The sequence below is a fragment of the Vipera ursinii genome (genome assembly GCF_947247035.1).
Source record: "Vipera ursinii genome assembly, chromosome: 4".
Lineage (NCBI taxonomy): Eukaryota > Metazoa > Chordata > Lepidosauria > Squamata > Viperidae > Vipera > Vipera ursinii.
Window position 1 is genome coordinate 65,527,934 of NC_139514.1, and position 22,267 is coordinate 65,550,200.

The 22,267-nt window shown below is 37.1% G+C and overlaps 1 protein-coding gene across 1 annotated transcript in view; it reads right to left on the reverse strand.

Annotated features, from left to right (window-relative positions):
• Nucleotides 1-2,472: 2,472 nt before the first annotated feature.
• The window catches only part of PHEX (phosphate regulating endopeptidase X-linked), a 95,908-nt gene continuing 76,113 nt past the window's right edge, over nt 2,473-22,267 (reverse strand). The window contains exons 15-22 of the mRNA XM_083361622.1: nt 21,953-22,011; nt 17,534-17,588; nt 7,891-7,958; nt 7,431-7,561; nt 5,603-5,668; nt 5,367-5,471; nt 4,727-4,803; nt 2,473-2,952 (exon numbers count right to left, since the gene is read on the reverse strand). Coding sequence (XP_083217748.1) covers nt 2,850-2,952; nt 4,727-4,803; nt 5,367-5,471; nt 5,603-5,668; nt 7,431-7,561; nt 7,891-7,958; nt 17,534-17,588; nt 21,953-22,011 — 664 coding nt within the window. The 3' untranslated portion in view covers nt 2,473-2,849. The remainder of the gene's footprint in view (nt 2,953-4,726; nt 4,804-5,366; nt 5,472-5,602; nt 5,669-7,430; nt 7,562-7,890; nt 7,959-17,533; nt 17,589-21,952; nt 22,012-22,267) is intronic.

Consider the following 22,267-nt stretch of genomic DNA (forward strand, 5'->3'; position numbering starts at 1 on the left):
TTTAATATAATGCAAACACAAGAAATCAAACATAATGGTACCAGAGTCTTAGATTTTAAAAGAGGTGTTTTTAGCAAACTCAGAGAGAGCTTGAGAAAGATTCCTTTGATGAAAATCCTAACAGGAAAAACAACTCAAGAAGCTTTGGAAACTTTGAAAAATATGATCATAAACGCCCAGTACAGTTTTGGTCTCCACACTATAAAGAAGATGTTGGGAGTCTAGAAAGAGTGCAGAGAAGAGCAACAAAGATGATTAGGGGACTGGAGGCTAAAACATATGAAGAACAGTTACAGGACATGGCTAGTCTAGTGAAGAGAAGGACCAGGGGAGAAATGATAGAGTGTTGCAATATTTGAGGGCTGTCCAAAGCACCTGAAAGCCAGACAAGGAATAAAGGAAGGAAATTGATCAAGGAGAGATTGAACCTAGAAATAAGGAGAAATTTTCCGACAGTGAGAACAATCAACCAATGGAACAGCTTGCCTTCAGAAGTTGTGGGAGCTTCATCATTGGAAGCTTTCAAGAAGAGACTGGACTGCCATCCATCAGAAATGGTGTAGGGTCTCCTGCTTGGACATGGGGTTGGACTAGATGACCTATAAGGTCCCTTCCAACTCTGTTATTCTATTCCTCCAAGCTTGGAAATGGAGATGAGCACTGCCTCCTAGAGTCAGACACAACTGGACCAGGGAAACCTTTACCTTTTAAAGACTCGATTTAGAATTGCTCTGCCCATACAATATTAGCACAGATGCTCCTTTATAGGCAACTAAATAGTGTTTGGTACTTGGATACCTTTCTTCTTGTTCACATTAAGAAAAAGAAAAGAAAAAATATATTGGAGTAGCTTTGCAAGATTTATTTGTTAAAACGTATCACATATTTTTTTCACAAGTGAACTCAAAAGCAGATAACAGTAGACAATGTCATACGATGTATAAAACCACTGTCATTTTAATTATCTTCATCTGTGATTTGAGAATGGTTATGTTATATGATCATTAACAAAATTATCCTATTTCAAACAATTTTAAAAATGGATATATTTAAGCAATTAAAAAAAACCAGGAAAATTATATAAGATTATCTCACTCTTTACTCAAATCTTTACTAGCAAGAACCCTACTGTTACTATAGTATAGTTAACATCTTCTGTCTATGGGATCTTTTTATATTGTGATCTAAAGTGACCCTGCTACAGTAATGGACTCCACAGAATCAATGCTGTCACTGCATGCCCTCCTTGGTCTCTTTTGCAGTAGAGATTCCTAAGCCTAAAATACTAGAAACAGTCAAGACTTTTGAAGTAAATTATAATTGACTCCCTTGAGTCCATCTGCAGCTGTGAATTGGCATTGGCATTTCCAATATATCTGCAAAACTCTGGAATTATTGAGCCAATTCTGGCACTATACCGAGGGTAACCCAAGTTTGGAACTCTTCTTAAGACAAAGTAGTGCTAGGTTCTAATCAGAAGCTGCCCCTTTAAGCCTTCCTACTCCAAAATTAACATCAAACCAACATTAAACAATACTCCAATCAAGAAACTGCCAAAGAAGCCAGCAGTAAACAGCCCAACCAAAGAATTTCTAAGGCCAGCCCCACCAACATTGACAAGGCAAGCTACTAGAATATAAACTGACAGCAAACTGCACACCTTACTAGCGCTGATGATGTTACCTAGTTTGGGTAATGAAACATCTGCAAGAAAACAAGCAAGCTCGGAGAGCACCAAGGATCCCTCCTTGCAAGGAAGTGGTGGTATCTGGGAGGAAGTTCTTCACTTCTTAAAACAAGCAGACATTCTATAATGGTACAAAACATCTGCCTCTTTTCCCAATTCTGTTCTGGCCTACACCCGTATATTAGGTAAATTAAACCAACTCAAGTAGAAAATTTCCTCTTTGTGTATTATCAAAAGCATCTGTCACAAGGCCAATGTGCAGTTAGCTGAGCAAAGATTTAATGATGTTCCTACATTTTATATATAATTAACCAGTGTGGAGGCAAATAGCCACAATATCTATATGTGGAGAAAGTGCTTAAACTGACCTTATAGGATCATGCATCTGAGTTTTAAATGATTATATTTTTGTTTCAAACTTACCTTTTTATTATATTATAAAATAAATGATGCCCATAATTCAGGTAAAATATTTGTGATACATTTTTTTCCATTTGTAATTGTAACTGAAACATAGATTGTGAGTTTGTGTGCATCATACAGATATGCATGTGCAATCATAGGTAGAAGAAAACATACACGTCTGAAGCTGATTCTGAACCCAGTGGGCCTCCTTTGTTTATTCCACCATGTAGCTCAGAGTGGCAATGGAAAGAGAATAGATTAAATGGCCTTATTCTTAAAGTTGTGGTCCCAAATATCTCTCTGATCAACATTTCAAGAAGGCAGATGAAAGATGCATGTGATTGCTGAAAATCAGAAGATTTTACTGAACATCTGGGTTTATATAATTGGAGGTATAGTTCGACTAATTTCAAATGTCAGCATAACCGCTATAAAAATATATATAAATGTACCATTATAATCTTATAATGTTGATGTTGCTTTGCTTCATAGTAATGAGAATACTATAGTACAAATTTATACATGTTATGAATTTTATAAAGGACACATTTCTTTAAAAAAAATTGCCTACATACTACATTTTGAATTATCCTGTGCTTGTGAACAAGCAATTCAATAATGGCAGCTGGTTGGGTCCCAGGATGGGAATGCTACAAAGCAAAATAATATTGGTCTGCACTTGGTCAATGCAATTCTGAAGCAATAGTGGGCCAGTAAAAGGAAGGCATGATTTCTGTACAGGATTCCAGAGGAAGTGCTACCAAATTCGACAGGAATCTGCACCTCGATTCATTGTAGTATTTTCTGGACAGTTGAAAGCTTTCCGGAATTCCTCAAAATTACTCATAGCACCTATAACTCTAAAGTGGAAAAATAAAAGGTAAATTTGCAAATTAGTTTAATACTGTGTCTCATATTCTCAATATATATACTTGTAGTGATTTCAGGCCACAAGAAGCCTTCATTTTGATTTCCTGCAGAGAAACATATGCTAATTCAAGCTAGCCCTGCTACTGCATCATACCATTTCAGCTAACATATAAAATCTTTTAAAAGGCTCAGCATTTTAATGTACCTGGGTACATTAGGTGATGTTACTTGATAAGTTCTGAAGACAAGACGCCCAAGGACAAGACACAACCTTGTTGATGAAGATATACCATTAATCTGTATAATGTCATTCCACCTAGTCTCCTGCTTGTTCATTGCCTGCAGCAGCACATTAAACAGGGATCTCAACAGCAGCACCTGAAATTTTATCCTGATAGTTTTCTTTCCTGAACATAGTTGATATATTATTAATAATTCATGTACTTTAGATTTAACTTTGCTTTTAATTGTTGAAGCAGTTTTTTTCATTAAAAGTGTCCATTTGATCTGGTATCATTCAAGCTTTTCAACATTATCTAAGCTCCCTATTTTTAAAAAAAGAAAAAAGAAAAATTGTGTCATAATTGCATTATTATTGTCCTTCACTGCCTAACTCATCCTATAGGGGGAAACTATGTTACTGGAAGATGTATTTTCTCATTCCAAATGGTTATCCATGCAAGGCGTTTTTAATCCTACTCTTTCAGAAGACAGGTATTTGGGCAACAAATCTTTTAAATACAGACAGCTAAAAGAGGATTCTTAGCACCTTTCTATAGTTGTAATTACATTTCTAAGGATATATGAAATAGCTCCACAGTTAGGGATGAAGAACAGAACTGTGTGAGTTGGGATTTAGGTTTGATATAAACCTGCTGGATGTTGAATACACCTCTCCTTTAAATATTGGCAGGAAATTGCACTAAAGAAATTGCAAAAGAAATTCCTGTTCTAGGAAAGGCTGATTATTTAAAAAAAAATTAGTAATTTAAAATACTATTTCATTCATTATGATTGTATATAATAATGTGTTTTAATATAATTATTTAAGCTTCCTACAATCTCCATGTGGTACTCAAAACATTAAAAAATAAAATGCAGCATTAAAATACAGCAGAACAAATAAAAAGCAGTGTAAAAACGTTCACCCCACAGAAAAAATGGAACAATTTGGGTAACGAAACTGTGTTGTTGGGCCACAATGCAAAAGCTTTTGCCGGATCCAGGATCCAGGTAGGCAAAAATTGCCTTCAGTTGTACAAATGTTTGGGTGTGTGCATTTGCCAGAAAAAGAAAACAATCCTCTTACCCACATGTCTAGACCTGATTTAATGTGTTGACATGTGGGGTCAGTTGGCCCATACCCATGATTATAATGCAACACTTAGATTCAGAATACTAGAATAAACGTTAATAAATTAAAATCCACACAGCTAAATGTTACAGAGAAGAGAAACTATTACCTGGAAAGAAGAAAATCATTTCTCCCACCCCAATTTTATCTCCCTTCTACTAATCAGCTTCTTGGGGCTAGAAAAACAAATCTCTGGAAATGATGTTCAATAGAATATCAAGATGGAAAATAAAGCAAAGGGAGAGAAGTACATAATGTATGAGTTCTTGCAGAACAACAGAGTGGTTAAAAGAAATTGTCACATTTCTTAACTGATCAGAACAGCTGTTTATTTTAGTTCTATTATACCTGCCTGGTTTACTGTATTATGGCAATTGCAAAAAAAAAAAAAAGGAAGCAAGTGAAAATACCTGAACTGAGGGGGACTGTGAACTCCAGTGTAGATTTGTTCTCTTGCAGCTTCTAGTTTAAACGAATTGCACCTCACCTAAGATAAATAGTTAGATAATTAGATAAAAGAACTAGTTAAATATTTCTGAACCTCTTTCATGATCCAGCTTGTAACCAATGACAGAAATAGTTGTCTGTAGCATACGTGAATTGGAGACAAATTATGCACAAAGCCATTCAACATTGTGCTATGAAAGGGAATTTGGACTGCCCTTGAAATTTCTTTCTCTTCAGCAACTAGAAAGCCGAAAAGGAATGAACCATCAGGTAGGAAGCAGCAGTGAAATGTGCTTTACATCTTTTGGGTATGGTATTGTGGAAAAAAGAATCTGAAGAGAGGCCTTGCAATTTGTTTCTTTTTGAAGGGAAGGGAAGGAGCCAGCCACTGGTAATAATCTACAGTTTATGAAAATGACATTCTTTTGGTAATCAAGCAGACTTGTCTGCTCAACATACCGTGAACAGAAAAATATGCATATGAATGAATGAACCTTTATTGTCAAAGTACAACCATGTATACACTGAGATTGGCTGAGCCTCCCTTCGTGCCCCCAAACCACCACAACTCAACTCCATTCTGAAATGTTATGTACTACTCACATGAGCATAACTCAGAAAGAAGAGCTGGTCATGAGTGAAGTCAATGCCTGGTAGTAGAGCTTCTTCCTCTCCTTGTCTCTTCTCTTTGACCCATTTCCTATAGGCCTGATGAGAGACATAATGAACACATTGAAGGCACTGCAGGTTTCACCAGCCCTTTTTCCTGCAGTATCATATTGGGGCGGGTGGAATGGACCATGTATTGGTCTGCACTTAGAAACAAAAGAGCTGCCTACCCCAAAAGCCTCTCGCAGCCCTCCATTATCTGCAATGTTTTCTGCCAAAGTCCTTTTTCCTTTTATCTAGGAGTAAGAATATTGTAAATTAACATGGTTTCTCAGCCCACATCAAATTTTTCCATATAACTGGGTAAAAAATACAAGGGTATGACAAATACTTTAAGATTTACTCTCAGATTATTACTGGGGGATGGTATTATATGTATCCGGATATAGTTGTCACAGAATGGGTACCAGGGATCTTAATCAGTACAGTACATAATTTGTTCATGTAATGTAATCTAATGTCATATTAATGCATAACGGCAGGCAAAGTACTGGTAGTCCTTATTTAACAGTCACAATTGGGATCAGCAACTCTGTCGCTAGGTAGTAGTTGTTAAGTGAGACATCATGTGACTGCAAATTGCAATTCCACTGTCAGCTTCTTTATAGAACTCTACTTGTCAGAAGCGAGCTGTAGAGCAGGCAAATGGTGATAATTCAGCCAAAGGAATGTGATGGCCATCCTAAGTGCAAGGAACAGTTACTTTTTCAGTACCGTTGTAACTTTGAACACTTGCTAAACAGGACAGTCTTTAAACAAGGACTATCTGTAGGCAAAGCTGGAAAAAAATGTTTTTTATATATGTATGAAGTTGCCTGCAGCATTACAGCTGTTGAAAAAGTGAAGAAATAAGCTGCCTTTTAAACCATTTTGGCTACTATGCAGCATTAGTGCTTAGGTTTTCCAAGGAATCCAGTCAGTGGATCCTATTGCTTCAAATTCCTTTTTTTCCCCTTCTACTGGATGGATGGATGGGATGGATGGATGAGATAGAGCAGGACTTTTCAACTGGTGGTACTTTAGCACCTGGCAGGTGGTACGTGACCCCTAGCCAAGTGTAGAAGGGGAGGGAATGAGCCAAAGCGGCACTGCACAGGCCTGGAAGAGATCAGCTGGAGCTGCAGGGCTCTGCAGAAGTGCCAGGATCTGTGCGTGCAGCTGCATGCTGGTTGGAGCTCCCGGTGCACTGAGAAGAGAAAAGGAGGAGGAGGGCGGAGAGAGGAGAAGCTATAAAAGGGGCAGGTTTTGGTGGGAGAGGGAGAGAAAAAAAACACACAGAGAGAGAGAGAATAGAAGAGGCTTTTGTTAGCAAAGTGATGAGGAGAGAGTGAGCGAGAGGGGCCTTTACGAGTGATGGAGGAGTGAGCAAGCGAGTGAGCAAGCGGCCTTTGGAAGCAATGGCAACATGTGAGCAATGTGTGAGTGAGAGAGAGAGAGAGAGAGTGGGAGGCTTTGCAAACAACGTGTGAGTGAGTGAAAGAGCAAGCAGGAGGCTTTGTGAGCAACATGTGAGTGATCAAAAGAGTGAGCAGGAGGCTTTGTGAGCAATGTCTGAGTAAAGCCAAAATTCCCCCCCCCTTTTTTTTAACTCATCAAATTTTTGACACCTTGCTAAGGACTGGTGATACTCAAATATTGTCATGTACTAAAAATGGTACAATCTGTGAAAAGATTGAAAAGCCCTGAGATAGAGATTAGATATAAGCAGACAGTCAGACAGACAGGCAATCAAAAGTTCTAAAGAAATACAGCTTTAACATTGTTATTTACAGGTATATAATAGTATAGGTGTGCAATGAATAATTAAGCGAGCATCAGTGGTTTCCCATCACTTCAACTCTTTCTTCCCTCTCTGCTTTGAAATTAAAGGAAAAAGTGAGGAAAAGCATTTACAAAAAAGGCAAACATCAAAATGCCATGATGATATATTACTACTGATTGTTCCAGACTTAGTTTGATCGGTCCAAATCAGTTTTAAGCCAAACATCCTAAACTTACATTCAACCCTGCTTTCTTCCAGTAATAGCTGTTGTACTGATTGACCATGCATTTTGTTTTCTCTTTGAATTTTTCTTCTGATTGCAAAGACCACCATGGATTCAAATTTCCATTCTTGTCATATTTGCGACCTGCATTTTCATTTTCAAGAGAGAAAAAATGCAAAGCAAGCATAAATAAAATACAGATTTCTTAAAACTTAACCCAGAAACATTTCCTTTAAAAGAATGACTTCACTGTTTATGTTAACCTTAAAACATACATAAATAGAAACAAGAATTTAATGCATGATTAACTATTTTCACTCAAAAGACCAGAAACACTACATCTCCATATTGCTTTGGAAAGTATGTGAGGTTTGCATTTAGAGTTCATCATTTTTATTCCTACAGAAGTTAGGAGAGGTCTCCAAAATTAGTCTTCCTTTCTTAACCAGATTTTAAGAATCTAAATAACTTACCATTGTTATCAAATCCATGAGTAAATTCATGCCCAACAATAACTCCTATAGCACCATAGCTTAATGACCTGAAAAAGAAAAGAATTTTGAGATCCAGTAGAATTTCCATTCAATTTTATGTACACTGGAAGAAAGTATATTTAAAGATATCATTGAAGAAAATCACTATTATTTGATAAACATTAGCAGAAATTAAAAAAATTCTTAGTTTGTAAAAAGCAAGTGGAAATGAGCTAATATACACAAAAAAGTACATTTAACTTCTTTGACTACATTAAATATAGTGCCATCTCAAATATAATTCTCTATGAAAAACTTAATGGCATATGATGAATGCAGTTTTAATCACATTGGATGTTTTTATATTAATGGACAAATCACAGTTCAGTGTTACATTTCTATCAACCCTTTTCAAGGCTGCTCACAATTAACCTTTTGGAATCAATTACTAGCCCTGCAGTACCAAGTAGATAAACTTTGTATTTGTCACAGCAGAGTGAAGACCTTTTCTTAACAACTGTAATTTCCAAACATATGCAAAAAAAAGCTCAAGCTAATTAAATTGTCAAAAGAATACTGAATATCTTTTTTTCATATAAGCCAAATATGGCTCATAGGTTGTCTTAAATCAAATTTGATGGAGAGAGGTCTAAAGTATAAATAGCCAAATGTATTAGAATGGAGTATGCTTGCAGTAATACCAAATTGCTGGTGCTTATTATTTATGTCCTTATTGGGAGATATTTATTTGTAATGATGTAAGGGTAAAATTATTTGATGTCATAAGAATATAAAAGCTTTTTTGTAATCTTACAGTTTAAAACAGTGGTGGGATTCAGCCGGTTCACATGACTTCAGCAGAACCAGTAGCTAATTTTTTGTTGCCCGGGCCCAGAATTGACTTTTGGAAACCGCATCCACACAGAGAACCAATTGTTCACATATTTGAATCCCACCACTGGTTTAAAACCACAAAATGGAAGAAAAAGGAAGGGAAAGGGAAGATGTGCAAGTTTAGTTAAATACCAGACTAAAGAGATAAGTTTCTAAAATATACTAGTGAAAGGAAACCCATGGATCTCATGTTTTTAAGAACTGAAATAGCAAGAAGGAATAAAAGAATATGGAAGTAGTCCTGGAATAAAAGCATAACTTTTAGTTTTTGAAGGGTCAACTTTTCAATGAGAAAAGTGAAACTTGACTACTTCCAGAAGGCACAGTTTTCATCCTACTTTATTCTCAGAAATCACTTGAAAGCTAACATTTGAAGGTTTTCACCTGAGCTGAATTCAAAATGGTGAAGACAGACAGGAAATCATATTCCAATCAATTATTCCTGTATCCAACCAATAACAGAATTTTAAAAGTGGGTATCAAAGAATATTCTGCCCCTGAGCTGTCACATATGGAGTAACAAAAAACCCATTTCTCCTTCAATGTGTACACAAACATACATTCAATTATATTGTCATATATGTTGTATGAAGAAAAGGAAAGGAAAGGAAAGGAAAGGAAAGGAAAGGAAAGGAAAGGAAAGGAAGGAAGGAAGGAAGGAAGGAAGGAAGGAAGGAAGGAAGGAAGGAAGGAAGGAAGGAAGGAAGGAAGGAAGGAAACATTATTGTTGGGAAATAAGGCCATTTTTTCTGTTTATATTAAAACACTTCTGTTGAAGTGTACCCAAAGGATAATATGATGGCATTTTTACAGCCAGACACTTTTCACAGTAACTTTAATAATGGCTGAATGTTGCAGTATGAGTCATTATAAACCCATGGCAGGCAAAGATGGCTCCCTGAGGACAGAGGCTAGGAGTTGAATGATATAAAATATAGATACAAGTTACATATATAATCCAGGAAATTCAGATTTACTATTTTTTAAGAGAGATTGTGAACTTGATGTTGGCAAAGTTCTGGAAATGGAATTGAATTTTTGGAATTTGCATTGGATTATGCTGCTATTTCATTTTATGTTGTATCGTATTTTATTCCTTGAGGACATTGAGTAGCTAAAAAATTTTCTTTAAAAGTGCAAAGCTAAAGTCTACATAAAATGTAGTTTGTCCCCTCTGCTAGTGAGTGAAACATGAGGAAGTCACTATTGTTGCACACTAAACCAAGAAACAAGTGCATTGCATTTCCAAGCTCTTAGAAAATCTCACTCCTTTTAAAAATAATTATTAATAAAATAAACAAAATATAGCAGTAATTGTATGTTTGTGTGTACATGTATTAAAACTTCCAAAAATGCAAATCCATATATTATTATTATTATTATTATTATTATTATTATTATTATTATTATTATTATTATTATTATTATTATTATTAAAGTTTATATGCCGCCCTTCTCACTAAGGAATCACGGTGGCTCACAACAATAAAAAATTAAAAAAAATAGAATACAAAGATTTAAAAAGAATTAAACAATAAATAAAGAAATAAAGGACAATTTAAGCCGATAAAAACCAAATTTAAAAACCATGATCAGTCCAGGCCTGCTTGTTGGAACAACCATGTCTTCAGGTCACGGTGGAAGGATCGAAGGTCAGGGGCCATCTGCAGCTCCGGAGGCAACTCATTCCAGAGGGTCGGCGCGCCCACAGAGAAGGCTCTCCCCCTGGGGGTTGCCAGCCAGCATTGCCTGGCCGATGGAACCCTGAGGAGGCCAACTCTGTGGGAGCGAACCGGGCGATGGGAGGTTGACATTGGCAGCAGGTGATCTCGCAAGTATCCTGGGCCTAAGCCATGTACCAGCACCTTGAATCGCACCCAGAGGGCAACCGGAAGCCAATGCAGCTCGCGCAGGAGTGGTGTAACATGGGAGCATCGAGATACTCCCATAAACACCCGCGTGGCTGCATTTTGCACCAGTTGAAGCCTCCGGGTGCACCTCAAGGGCAGCCCCATGTAGAGAGCATTGCAGTAATCCAGGCGAGAAATGACAAGGGCATGGGTGACCGTGCATAGGCCATATTAACATACAAATAGATGTTTTTAAAATATGATTAAATCTAGGTTATAATGAAATCAATTTATTATAGGCATAAGGCTAGATTCAGTGAAATGTACAATAGTCAAACTGTTGTATACCTCTATATATATAACAGAAAAGCAAAGTACCGTAATATAAAATGTGTGTATGTAGGTATAGATTGATTGCTAGATTGATGAGAGAGAGAGAGAGAGATTGCCAAAAATATAGAGAGAGCCATCCTGATATAGTGGTATGAAGAATGGCTGCAGGACTTGGGTTTCACTAACCTAAAGAAAAGAAGAAATAGGGATGACATGGTAGCAGTATTCCAGTATTGAGAGGCTGCCACAAAGAAGAGGGGGTCAAATTATTCACCAAAGCATCAGAGGGCAGGACAAGAAACAATGGTTGGAAAATGACCAAAGAGAGAAGCAACCTGGAATTAAGGAGAAACTTCCTGACAGTGAGGAAGTTAATTAACCAGTAGAACAGCTTGCCTCCAGAAATCATGGGCACTCCATCACTTGAGGTTTTTAAGAAGAGGCTAGATTCTCCTGCTTGAGTGGGGGGCTGGACTAGAAGACATCCAAGGTCCCTTCCAGCTCTATTCTATTCTAGCATCAAGCTAGACACTGGAAGACTGTGGTTCTAATCCCACAAGCTGGATAACCTTAGGCTATCACCTTCTCTCAGCCCCAGGAAAGAGGAATGGCAAACCACTTTTGAAAAACCTTGACAAGAAAACAGCAGGACTTGTCCAGGCAGTATTCAAAAATCAGACAGGACTAAACAGAATTATAATGTAATGTAATGTAATGTAATGTAATGTAATGTAATGTAATGTAATAATATAATATTATAATATAATATAATATAATATAATATAATATAATATAATATAATATAATATAATATAATATAATATAATATAATATAATATAATATAAATCTAATAATCTAATCTAATCTAATCTAATCTAATCTAATCTAATCTAATATAATATAATATAATATAATATAATATAATATAATATAATATAATATAATATAATATAATAATCTAAAATCTAATCTAATCTAATCTAATCTAATATAATATAATATAATAATATAATAATATAATATAATATAATATAATATTATAATCTAATCTAATCTAATCTAATATAATATAATATAATATAATATAATATAATATAATATAATATAATATAATAATCTAAAATCTAATCTAATCTAATCTAATCTAATATAATATAATATAATATAATATAATATAATATAATATAATATAATATAATATAATATAATATAATATAATATAATATAATATAATATAATATAATATAATATAATATAATATAATATAATATAATATAATATAATATAATATAATATAATATAATATAATATAATATAATATATGAGTTTGGAGAACTGGTTATGATAAATCTGTGTTTTCTGGAACACATCTGGTTTTCGTTCAACTTTCTTCCAGGCAGGGAAAAAGAAAACCCTTCCCAAAAGTCTAAGAGAGGAGCAACGGAAACCAAATTGAGACACAGTGCCTTCACTCACATCAGCTGCCCCCCCTGCCTTTTCCCTTTCATTCCCTTCCCAAGCCAAACGGCCATGTTATGGAGGATGGGCCTTACCCAGTCCCCCTCCGCCATTTCAGAGCTACGGGGAGTGACGGAGAAAGGCTTTTTCATTGCTGCGCAACAGCTGTGTCTGCTGCTGGAGGGGCTTTCTTTGGTCCCCACTGCCTCCTCGTCCACCAACTCTCCTGTGGCTTGCACCGTGACTGGGGGGGCGCAAGCCTCCCCTGCTGCCTCCTTCTGCCAGCCCTGGTATCCCTCCACCAGCCCTCCATCGCTGCCACCACACTTTCTTTCTACAATAAGCTCTGGGAAAACTATGCCAGCTGGAGCTGGGCAGGGAAGGCCAGGCTCCCCTTCCTCAATGGTTCTGCAAAGCTCTTGAGAAGTGGATCCACTTCCTGCAGGGCTGGCCCAATCCGCTCCTCAAGAGCTTTGCAGAATCATTGGGGAAGGGGAACCTGGCCTTCCTTGCCCAGCTCCAGCTGGTGTAGTTTTCCTGGAGATTACCATAGCGTTCTTCTGTACAAAATGTCCTTCCTTTCCTCCCTTCTATTGGGAGGAAAGCAGCAGGAAATAGGGCTGCCATTTCCAGAACAGAGAAGGGAGATGTGGGCCCATGCAGGGCAGCAAGAAAGTATGGACCAGCGATCACTGCACAGAGAAAGGAAACAAGGAAAGAAGACTTAAGGACACCCAGGGAGATAAAGGAAGTTACTGTAAACTGTCTTTCTCCTTTTCTCCCTTTCTCCCTTTCTCGGCTGGGATGGAGGCAGCACACATGGGCTGCTGCTTTGTGCAAGTGGGTGTGACCTGGGTGACCAAGGCTCCTCAGGGCTGCTTGAGATGTTTTGTTCCTAGATGGTGGTGGGTGAAACCGACCACCCTGCAGCAGTTTTCCACCTCTGCCTCTTCCTCAGGCGGCTTACTCCACCACCACCCCTCCTTTACTTTTAGCATTTAGGGAAGCCTGTGCCTTCACATATTCTTAAGTTGCTCTTCAGGCTGAGAACCAGTTGTTAAATTATTTGAATCCCACCACTGAATGTATGCATATATATATTATAAAAAGTATATCCAATTTTAATTAATCGTGTGATGTGTTCTACAGATGGTGGTACAAAACTGAGTGACTTGGAAAGATACTTTTGAGTCCTTGTCTAACAGATGTAATATTAAATAGAATGAAAGGAGCACTACAGTAACAAATGGCTTAGGGTTTGTTGAGCCATTACCACATGGACAAAACTGGAAAGACATAGGAGTATGTTTAAAACATCCAAAAAGAAGTGCTGTGGGTAACACATCCAGCCTAGGTAAAGTGAAATCTAGATTATATGGAAACATATTATCCCATCTTCTAAATTTATATTTTAAAAACGGAAACCTCTGAAAGGGATGGACCAAAAACTGGCCAGTTTTCAAATGACAGATGAATATAACTATCCTGGTTGGGAGGGGGAAAATCTATTAAAAAATCAAAACAAGGAGCCAACCAGAAAAGCCTGGAATGAACTCCGGGGTTTCCTATTGCAATCTGGGACAATTCAACACAAGTATCTAAAAATTGAGTCATGGTGCCTCAGTGGTTGGAATGCAGTACTGCAGGCTGACTCTGCCAACTGCCAGGAGTTCGATCCTGACCAGCTCATGGTTGACTCAGCCCTACATCCTTCTGAGGTCGGTAAAATGAGGAGCCAGATTGTTGAGGGCAATATGCTGACTCTGTAAACTGCTTAGGGAGGACTGTAAAGCACTGTGAAACAATATATAAGTCTATTGCTATTCTTCTGCTCAGAAATACTGGGAATGCATATTCACATCCATGCTTGTCTGCTTTCCTACTACATGCAATGCCTCTCAGCCCATGGATGGTTTTAAATGAGAGTTATACATCTGTTCAGCAGACTGATTTCACTTGCTGTTGGAGTAATCTGCATTCCCAATGACTTGTCATGCAGAAGAATTCACTGAGAAGGAAAGAACTCTGATAAATGCCAAGGATGATCTCTTCTTCATTGAAATTATGTTTCCTGCTCAATTCACCACCCACAGGACCAAAATGGAGAGAGAGAGGAAAGGTTATATCTTTTCTCCACTGACTCTGTAGTCCAACACAAAATCACAACACCTCGTGTTTAGTTTGAATTTACTATAACAAGAACACCCCATCAATGTCACTGCAGATTTTCAAAGATTTTCATGTGATTTAACAATCCATAACATGGTAATTGCCCTCTCAGTCATATTCAAAACTTACAGTATATTTGAATTTCTATCTTAGCCTTTTATTTTATTCTATCCTCCACAAAAGCTCAATTGTATGTCATAAAATAGTTCTTACCGATTTTATTTTTATCACTGCTAAATTCCATTACAAGCCTGAGGTTAAAATTGTACATTTCAAAAAATGGAAGCATCCCATTCTATGACAAGTGTATTATTTTATATTGTACCAAAGACAGAAGTGGCATCAGATACAGAATACAGTCTTAAGAGTAAGGCTGTTCACCTTTTTGATAACATCAAGGAGTGTGTCTGGAATACAAAAAGGAGTGAAATCTCTATACATTTTTCCCCAGGAACTGAGCAATAGTGGAACAATAGCACAACATTCTCAGTATAATTTATTTATGTAAACTTTAGCAATAAAATTTTTAACAATGTATGTGCAAATATAGGATAATAAGATATTGACAAACACTTGTCAGCTGAAAAATGACTATCGTCTACTTTCTTGGTTAAAAAAAGGTCAGTCTGCTTGGGAGGGATAACTGTTAGAGAAAAACTAACTGAAAACAGAGAAATTTAGTTTTTATTTTTTTAAAAAAAATGCAGCATGGGTGAAAAAGAATTGATAGCAGAATGAGACAGAAATCCAGGGGAAGATCAGAGAAAAAAGGAATGTTAGTGAAAAGAAGAAATAACTTACCAATAAAGGAGAATATTTGTAGTTGAGAATTGAAATGAGGGGTCCTTGGTGCTCTCTTAATTTGGGTAATGAAACATCTGCAAGAAAACAACTAAGCTCAGAGAGCACCAAGGACTGCTCAGAAATAACTTAGGAATTGACATAATTAAAGGCTTAGGAGATAGTGGCTGAATTTTACACACTACAGTAGTTCAGTAGTTCTGAGCTAATATAGTGGTAAGAGCATGTACACAGGTTTTTGGTTCTCCATTGGTTATGGGTGCAAACAGCCAGAACATTTTCCAGTATCAATAGTTTTCTTGTTGATGATGCTTGGCCCTGAAAATAGTGGAATAAGCCTGCAGCAGTGGAATAATCTCAAATATAGTTTGATATGATTAGAGATGGGATCAATCAATCAATCAGTAATAAAATGCTGTGTCTTCCGAAGCTGCTAGCTCAGGGGTGTCAAACTCAATTTCATTGAGGGCCGCAACAGCATTGCGGTTGCCCTCAGGGGGGCGGATAGGTATGGCCAGGGTGGGTGTGGCCTACTGGGTGGGCGTGGCTAGAGTGCGTATGGCCTACTAGGTGGGCATGGCCAGCTCTACATCGTTCACATCAAGGGTGCCTATAGGGGCCTGGGCAGGAGTGGGACAGATCTGAGGGTCTCTGGCAGAAGGAGGGTCTCTGGGTCACGGCCAAAGCAGTGGGGGCCATTCCGTTACTGTTTCCAGGATGGCTTCGCGGGCCACATGAAACCACTTCGTGGGCCGGATCTGGCCCCCAGGCCTTGTGTTTGACATGTCTGTGCTAGCTGCTGGAAAATAAAACATTTAACACAGAGTATCTATCATGAAAAGAACAAAATCTTCCGCAAAATGTCATCAAAGATATATAGTTCCTTATTTTTGGTTTCTTAATTAATGAGTACACTAATGTATAAGTAGCAGTTAGCACTTTGATTTCAGTGTAGACATGCTCAATAAATGTTGATTTCACAACACTACCCTATGCATGGATTCTACAAGGATTTCAAAGATCAGTAACTAACAAACTTTGCCCCAGGAAAAAGATGTTAAATTAATTTCTACTTTCTGGAATTGGTTCCTGTCACATTTCATGATTTGAGAACTAGATTCTCAGAGATACTCAGCTTTTCTACTTTATAATTCAATTCTCATTGAGAATATAAGGAGGAAATTCTCATGATATAAAGAATTTATGGGAGAAATAATCGTGGGGGGAGGGGGACGAATTGTAACAATTACTGAGAATATTATTAAAACAACAAAATGGAACCTAAGAACTATCTCTAATCTCGTAAATAGGAATTGTGTGTTTTAAATTCCAGAGACATATTTAGCATTAACAGGTTTTTTATTTTGTTTTGCTTTCTATGTGTGAAAACTAGCAGCTTCTAGATAGATCCACTGCTAACAGTAGTTAGTTTTCTAAAAATATTCATTGCAATACATGAACAGGAATACTTAATTCATCTCTGCCTGAAGCCTGTTTCATTGTATAACAAAATGTTTAAATACACAGGAGAGGAATGGAGGCGACAAGCTCTGTAAAGAAAACCTTGGTAAAACAAATATGGGGAGAACTCCTCTTCTGTGTCTACTGTTTGATCAGGCTTTTAAACAGTGCATGAGGATGAAGGAATGGGGGCAGAATGCATGGACAGATCTTTAATGAATTGAAAACAAAACAAGAAAAAGAAATAGGTATTATGAAGAAAGCAGTTTTTGTACGGACAAGCGCTGGCTCTTCGGCTTTGAAACGGAGATGAGCACCGGCCCCTAGAGTTGGAAACGACTAGCATGCATGTGCGGGGGAACCTTTACCTTTACCCAGTGCTTTTTTTGTAAAAGAAAAAGGTGCTGGAACTCACACATGTCATACAACCCGCCTTGCCTACCCTACAAGGTTCCATCCAAAAATGTGCCGGAACTCCGTTCTGAGCATTCTATGAGGAAAAAAAGCCCTGCCTTTACCTTATATTTACAGTTAAAGTTAAAGCTGATAGAGCATGCTCAATTGCACATACTGTATATTTAGGTTTTCCAGTTTCTTGCTTCAATCAGTGTGCTAACTTGTAAGGATATTTCATGTATTTGACTTTATAAGCATTTCACATATAAAGACTTCTTACCTGGGATATTCGGTTCCCCAGAAGAAAGGCTTCTGGAGTTCTCCTGCTGGAAACCCTGTGGTGATTTTAGAAGAGGAGAAGAAAGAATTCAGTCTCATCAAATAAAGAAGTCTGAGATTTTCTAAGACATTTAGACAGGATACGATACCTTCTGCACACAAGGGCAACAGTTAATCTAATGGTTTAAACAATGAATTTTAAAAAATTAAACAATGAGTTTCAGTCAGAAGCATAATATGTCTTTATAGGAAGCCCTCCCTCCCTCCCTCCCTCCCTCCCTTCCTTCCTTCCTTCCTTCCTTCCTTCCTTCCTTCCTTCCTTCCTTCCTTCCTTCCTTCCTTCCTCACAGCTAAAATTCAAGTAAACAACTTACCATTGAAACACCGTTATCTCTCAGAACTGGCTTGTGTTGTCATTCTATTGGGTGGGTCAGGTTATTATCCAAATTTGGTCAAACAAGTTTCAATTGTGTCGCATCATCAAAACAATCTCCTTTGCACAACTTGAATATATTTACTTAACCTGGGATTATATAGTGCAGGGGTAGGCAACTTCGGCTCTTTTATGACTCATGGACTTCAATTCCCAGAGCTGGCTCAGGAATTCTGGGAGTTGAAGTCCATGAGTCATAAAAGAGCTGAGGTTGCCTACCCCTGATGTAGTGTGTTGACCACCATCTTATTGAAAGTTTTGTAATACAAAAATATATGAAAGGATGAGGGGTTATTGCTTTTTATTGTTTTACTATTGGATTTTTATCTTTGTAAGCTGCCCAGAGTCACTGAGAGTTAGTCGGGCAGCCATGTACATTTTCTAAAATAAATAAATAAATAATGTAACTTAAAGAAACATTTGTGCTTTTTCCATAGACTTAGATATCTGAATTACAATTCTCATCATCCCTAAGTGGCCAGACTAAGCTATTTATATAAGATTGTTTTATACAGGTGCTTATGTAGGTAGCAAAAGAAAGCCTAGGAATTGCAGTAGAAATATAAGAGACAGCCTAGAACAGCAAAAGCTGCAAACAATTTCCAAAAACCTTAAATACTAAAACATATATAGCAGAAACTTTAAGTAGAGGCTTTAATGAACAGGGAAGGGGAGAATAAAGATTTCCATGAGGGGAAAAAATAAAAAGGAAATACTCAGAGCATGAGTGGATAAATCTGTAAATCAAGCTTTACTGCACACCTTATTTAAATGTTCTTTTTTAAAAACCCTAAATTATTGATTGAAGGGGCATAGCCTTTGGGGCAAAATGTAACCAGATAGTTTTGTATAGGAAGCTAGAATGAAGATATTGTTATACCTGAGATGACTTTATACAACTGCTGTAAAACACTTAGAGAGTACTGTACAGTAAAGCACTAAGAAGTGGTATATAAGTCTAAGTGCCATAGCTATTGCTAAAGCTCATTCAATATGAATTGGACTTTTAATCAGCAAACCATGTAGCTATTTTACCAGCTCTGCATATCCTCCAATGTTCTTACACAGTACAGATGACATGGTCATTCCAGGAATGTAGAAGACCAGGAGGAAAGCCCTCTGCCTCCAACAGTTTGGGGCAGCTTAGAGCAAACGAGCTTTTAGAAAACGTTTGTGTGTTTACTTTTAATGTGCCAATTTATTTACTTCACTCAATTTCTATACCACTCTATTTTCATAGAATCCGAACAGTTTATACCCACAATCATAATTTAAGGTTAATTTCCTAGCCAAAATAATGCTGTTAACAGCAACTAACCTATGTGTTCCCCATACTGAAGTAGAATAATGGTCATTGTTCCAAATTGCATGATTTCACTCCTTTTTCCAAAGTATTTAACAGTTGTCAAAATGTCTAATGGTAGGTTGGCCCACAGGAAGTGCAATCACTAAGAAGACTTGACAACAGGGTAGTTGAAGATGGCAATCCTTCAAATGAGAGACCCTCAGGAAGTCCAGATTCAACCCAGAGAAGGACAGGAATCCTTCAGTCACTATGCATGTTAAGAAAATGGGAGCTGACGGTTGTTCTGCCCACCTTGAGCAGAAGGAGATTGAAAAGTACACTGATTTCTTCCAGGGTACCTTCTGTAATGGTGCCTATTTAATTCTATTCAGAGATAAGAAAACCCAAGCAATAATATTTCATCTTGTCAGGTTATTTAGCTCTTACATTCAGCAAAAGCTATTAGAAGAATCCTGAACCTTAAAAAGTGCTCTCTTTAAACATTATAATTCAATAATTTGCAAGCTGTAGTTTATATTGTGTAATTTAAAATGCTGTTATTAGTAATGATGGATATTTTTTTCAGTTTCTCCACTTTTTTCATATTTGTTTGATTGGCCAAATTATTAAATTCATTATCTCCACACAGACAGACCCTACATCATTCCACGGGAGACAGCAAAGCCACAAACAATCTTCTTCTTTTGCCCACCCATCTCTTGGCTGCTGCTATTAACCTGTTTTGGCACAGGAAAACGGAAAACACACCCACTCATCCCCTCACACAAAATTGCTATCTTTTGAGGGATCCCAGGTAAGGTTTATGCAGAGTAGATGCTTCCAGCTGGATAAGAAGAGAGTTGGACTAGAAGACCTCCAAAGTCCCTTCCAACTCTTGTGCTCATCATGACAGATTGAGGGAGGATCTCTCCAATCTGGACTTAATACATCTTTGTTCATTTTAACCATTCTGGCATATTCTATTATGTATTCCTTTTTTTGGTACCGAACCTGCAAACAGATTTTGAACCAGCAATCTTTCATATGTTAAGTGAAGATTGCAGCCACCACACTGTTTCAACTGTGTTGTTACAAGGATATATGTTATCTATTAGAACACAGGTAGTTCTCAACTTATGACCAAAATTTATGTTGCTAAGTAAGAGATTTGTTAAGTGGGGTTTGCCCCATTTTACAATCTTTCTTGCCACAATTGTTAAGTGAATCATTGCAGTTGTTAAGATAGTAAGACAGTTGTTAAGTGAATCTGGCTTTCCCATTAAACTTTGCTTGTCAGAAGGTCACCAGAAAGTGATCACATGATCCCAGGACACCATAAATATGAGTTAGTTGGGGATGCTGCAATGTGTGAAAGTATGAAAAATGGTCATAAGTCACTTTTTTCAGTGCTATTGTAATTTTGAATGGTCACTAAATGAACTGTTGTCAAGGACTACCTGTAAGAGTACCCGTTTCTTTGCAAAATAGCTAGTAAACTGCTAAATCAGCCTAAAACAGACTGAAATATTTCATTCCAAACAGACAGAAACACTCCAAAAGCGACATAACAAACAAACATAGTTTGGAAGTGGAACAGAAAAATCTATCTTGAGGTTACTTTGAAGGCAAGTGGGAAATTAATAAAAAGTGATGTCCATTTTTACCCTTCAGAAATAACAACAAATTAATTCTGACAACGAGGCAATTTACCAACATGGATAGACCCTATGTGCTTTCTGAACATTTAGAATAGTCTCCACCTTTTCACATTTGATCAGTAGCTGCTTAATATTAGTTGTTGTTATTATTTTCCATGTTCAAGGTCCAGGAAGAGCCTGGAGATTATTAGTAATGTCGCTCAAATATATAGGGATAAAACTGTGGGGTTTCCAGTTTCAGTTTCAATTGATGCCTTAACCACCACACTGGACTGGATCTCTCATTGTTGTTTTGCCAGGATCAGAATAATGATGGACTTTATACTCAAGCAGTGATATGATTTTGGGATGAAAGGCTGTGATGAGGCTTTCCGGTGTCCTGATGTTTTGCTTTGACTGGCATTTTCAGAGGCACAGAGCGCCATTTTTTCTGCTGATGAAATGTTAGGACACCAGAAAACTAGACCCCTGCCATTAAGCTCAAAAGCTGATCACTGCTTAATTGATGCCAGGCACAAAAACATAAACCAATATACAGTTTTACATTATTTCAACAAAGCTGGGTGATACTGTAAATTATTAGAGAGTGAATGGCCTTTGTTTGGAATTTGTTTGCATGCTTGCTTGCTTTACGGATTCCTTGATCACAAACGATCAGATGCCTTATTACTTCATAAAGGTAATATTACTTCTTTCTTAGAAAGGATATTGTTATGCAATTGGCTTTTCTTTCTTTCTTTCTTTCTTTCTTTCTTTCTTCATTCATTCATTCATTTATCTTTCTTTCTTCTTCCTTTCCTCCCTCTTTCTCTCTCTTTGTACCCTGAATATGTAAAATCAACAGCCAATCTGCAAATGCAATATATTTAGCGACTTGGTTTTAGTATTTTTTTATGAGTTCACAGTTTCTAAAACTAGTAGGTATTTTTGTGCAGTATGAGGAAATAACAATTTTAAAATTGTGAGGAGCACTGTTTATAAAAGCTGAAGGATATTCTTTTTTCTCAGATAAGTAATTAAATTGTGGTTTAGTCAAGTACTCACTGATCTGATTTGTAGATGAACTGTAAAAGGCATTCACTGTTGTTGGACTAGTAAACCACCTGTTGAAAAGAGAAAAGAAAAGCAGATATGATGTTCTTATTCTATTAACCAGAAAACATCTGTCACAGTCTGTCTCCATCCCCTTTCGCCCCCACAAATGTCAAGTTCCTATATGAACTCATTGCTCTTTTTGGCTAAATTTGGATCTCCCTCAAGATTTAAACTACAATTGCAGAGCCTGCCATTCAAAGCGACAGCAGGCATCTTATTATTCTATGTACAAAGGAAATCAGGATACAACTATGGAGCAAAGGA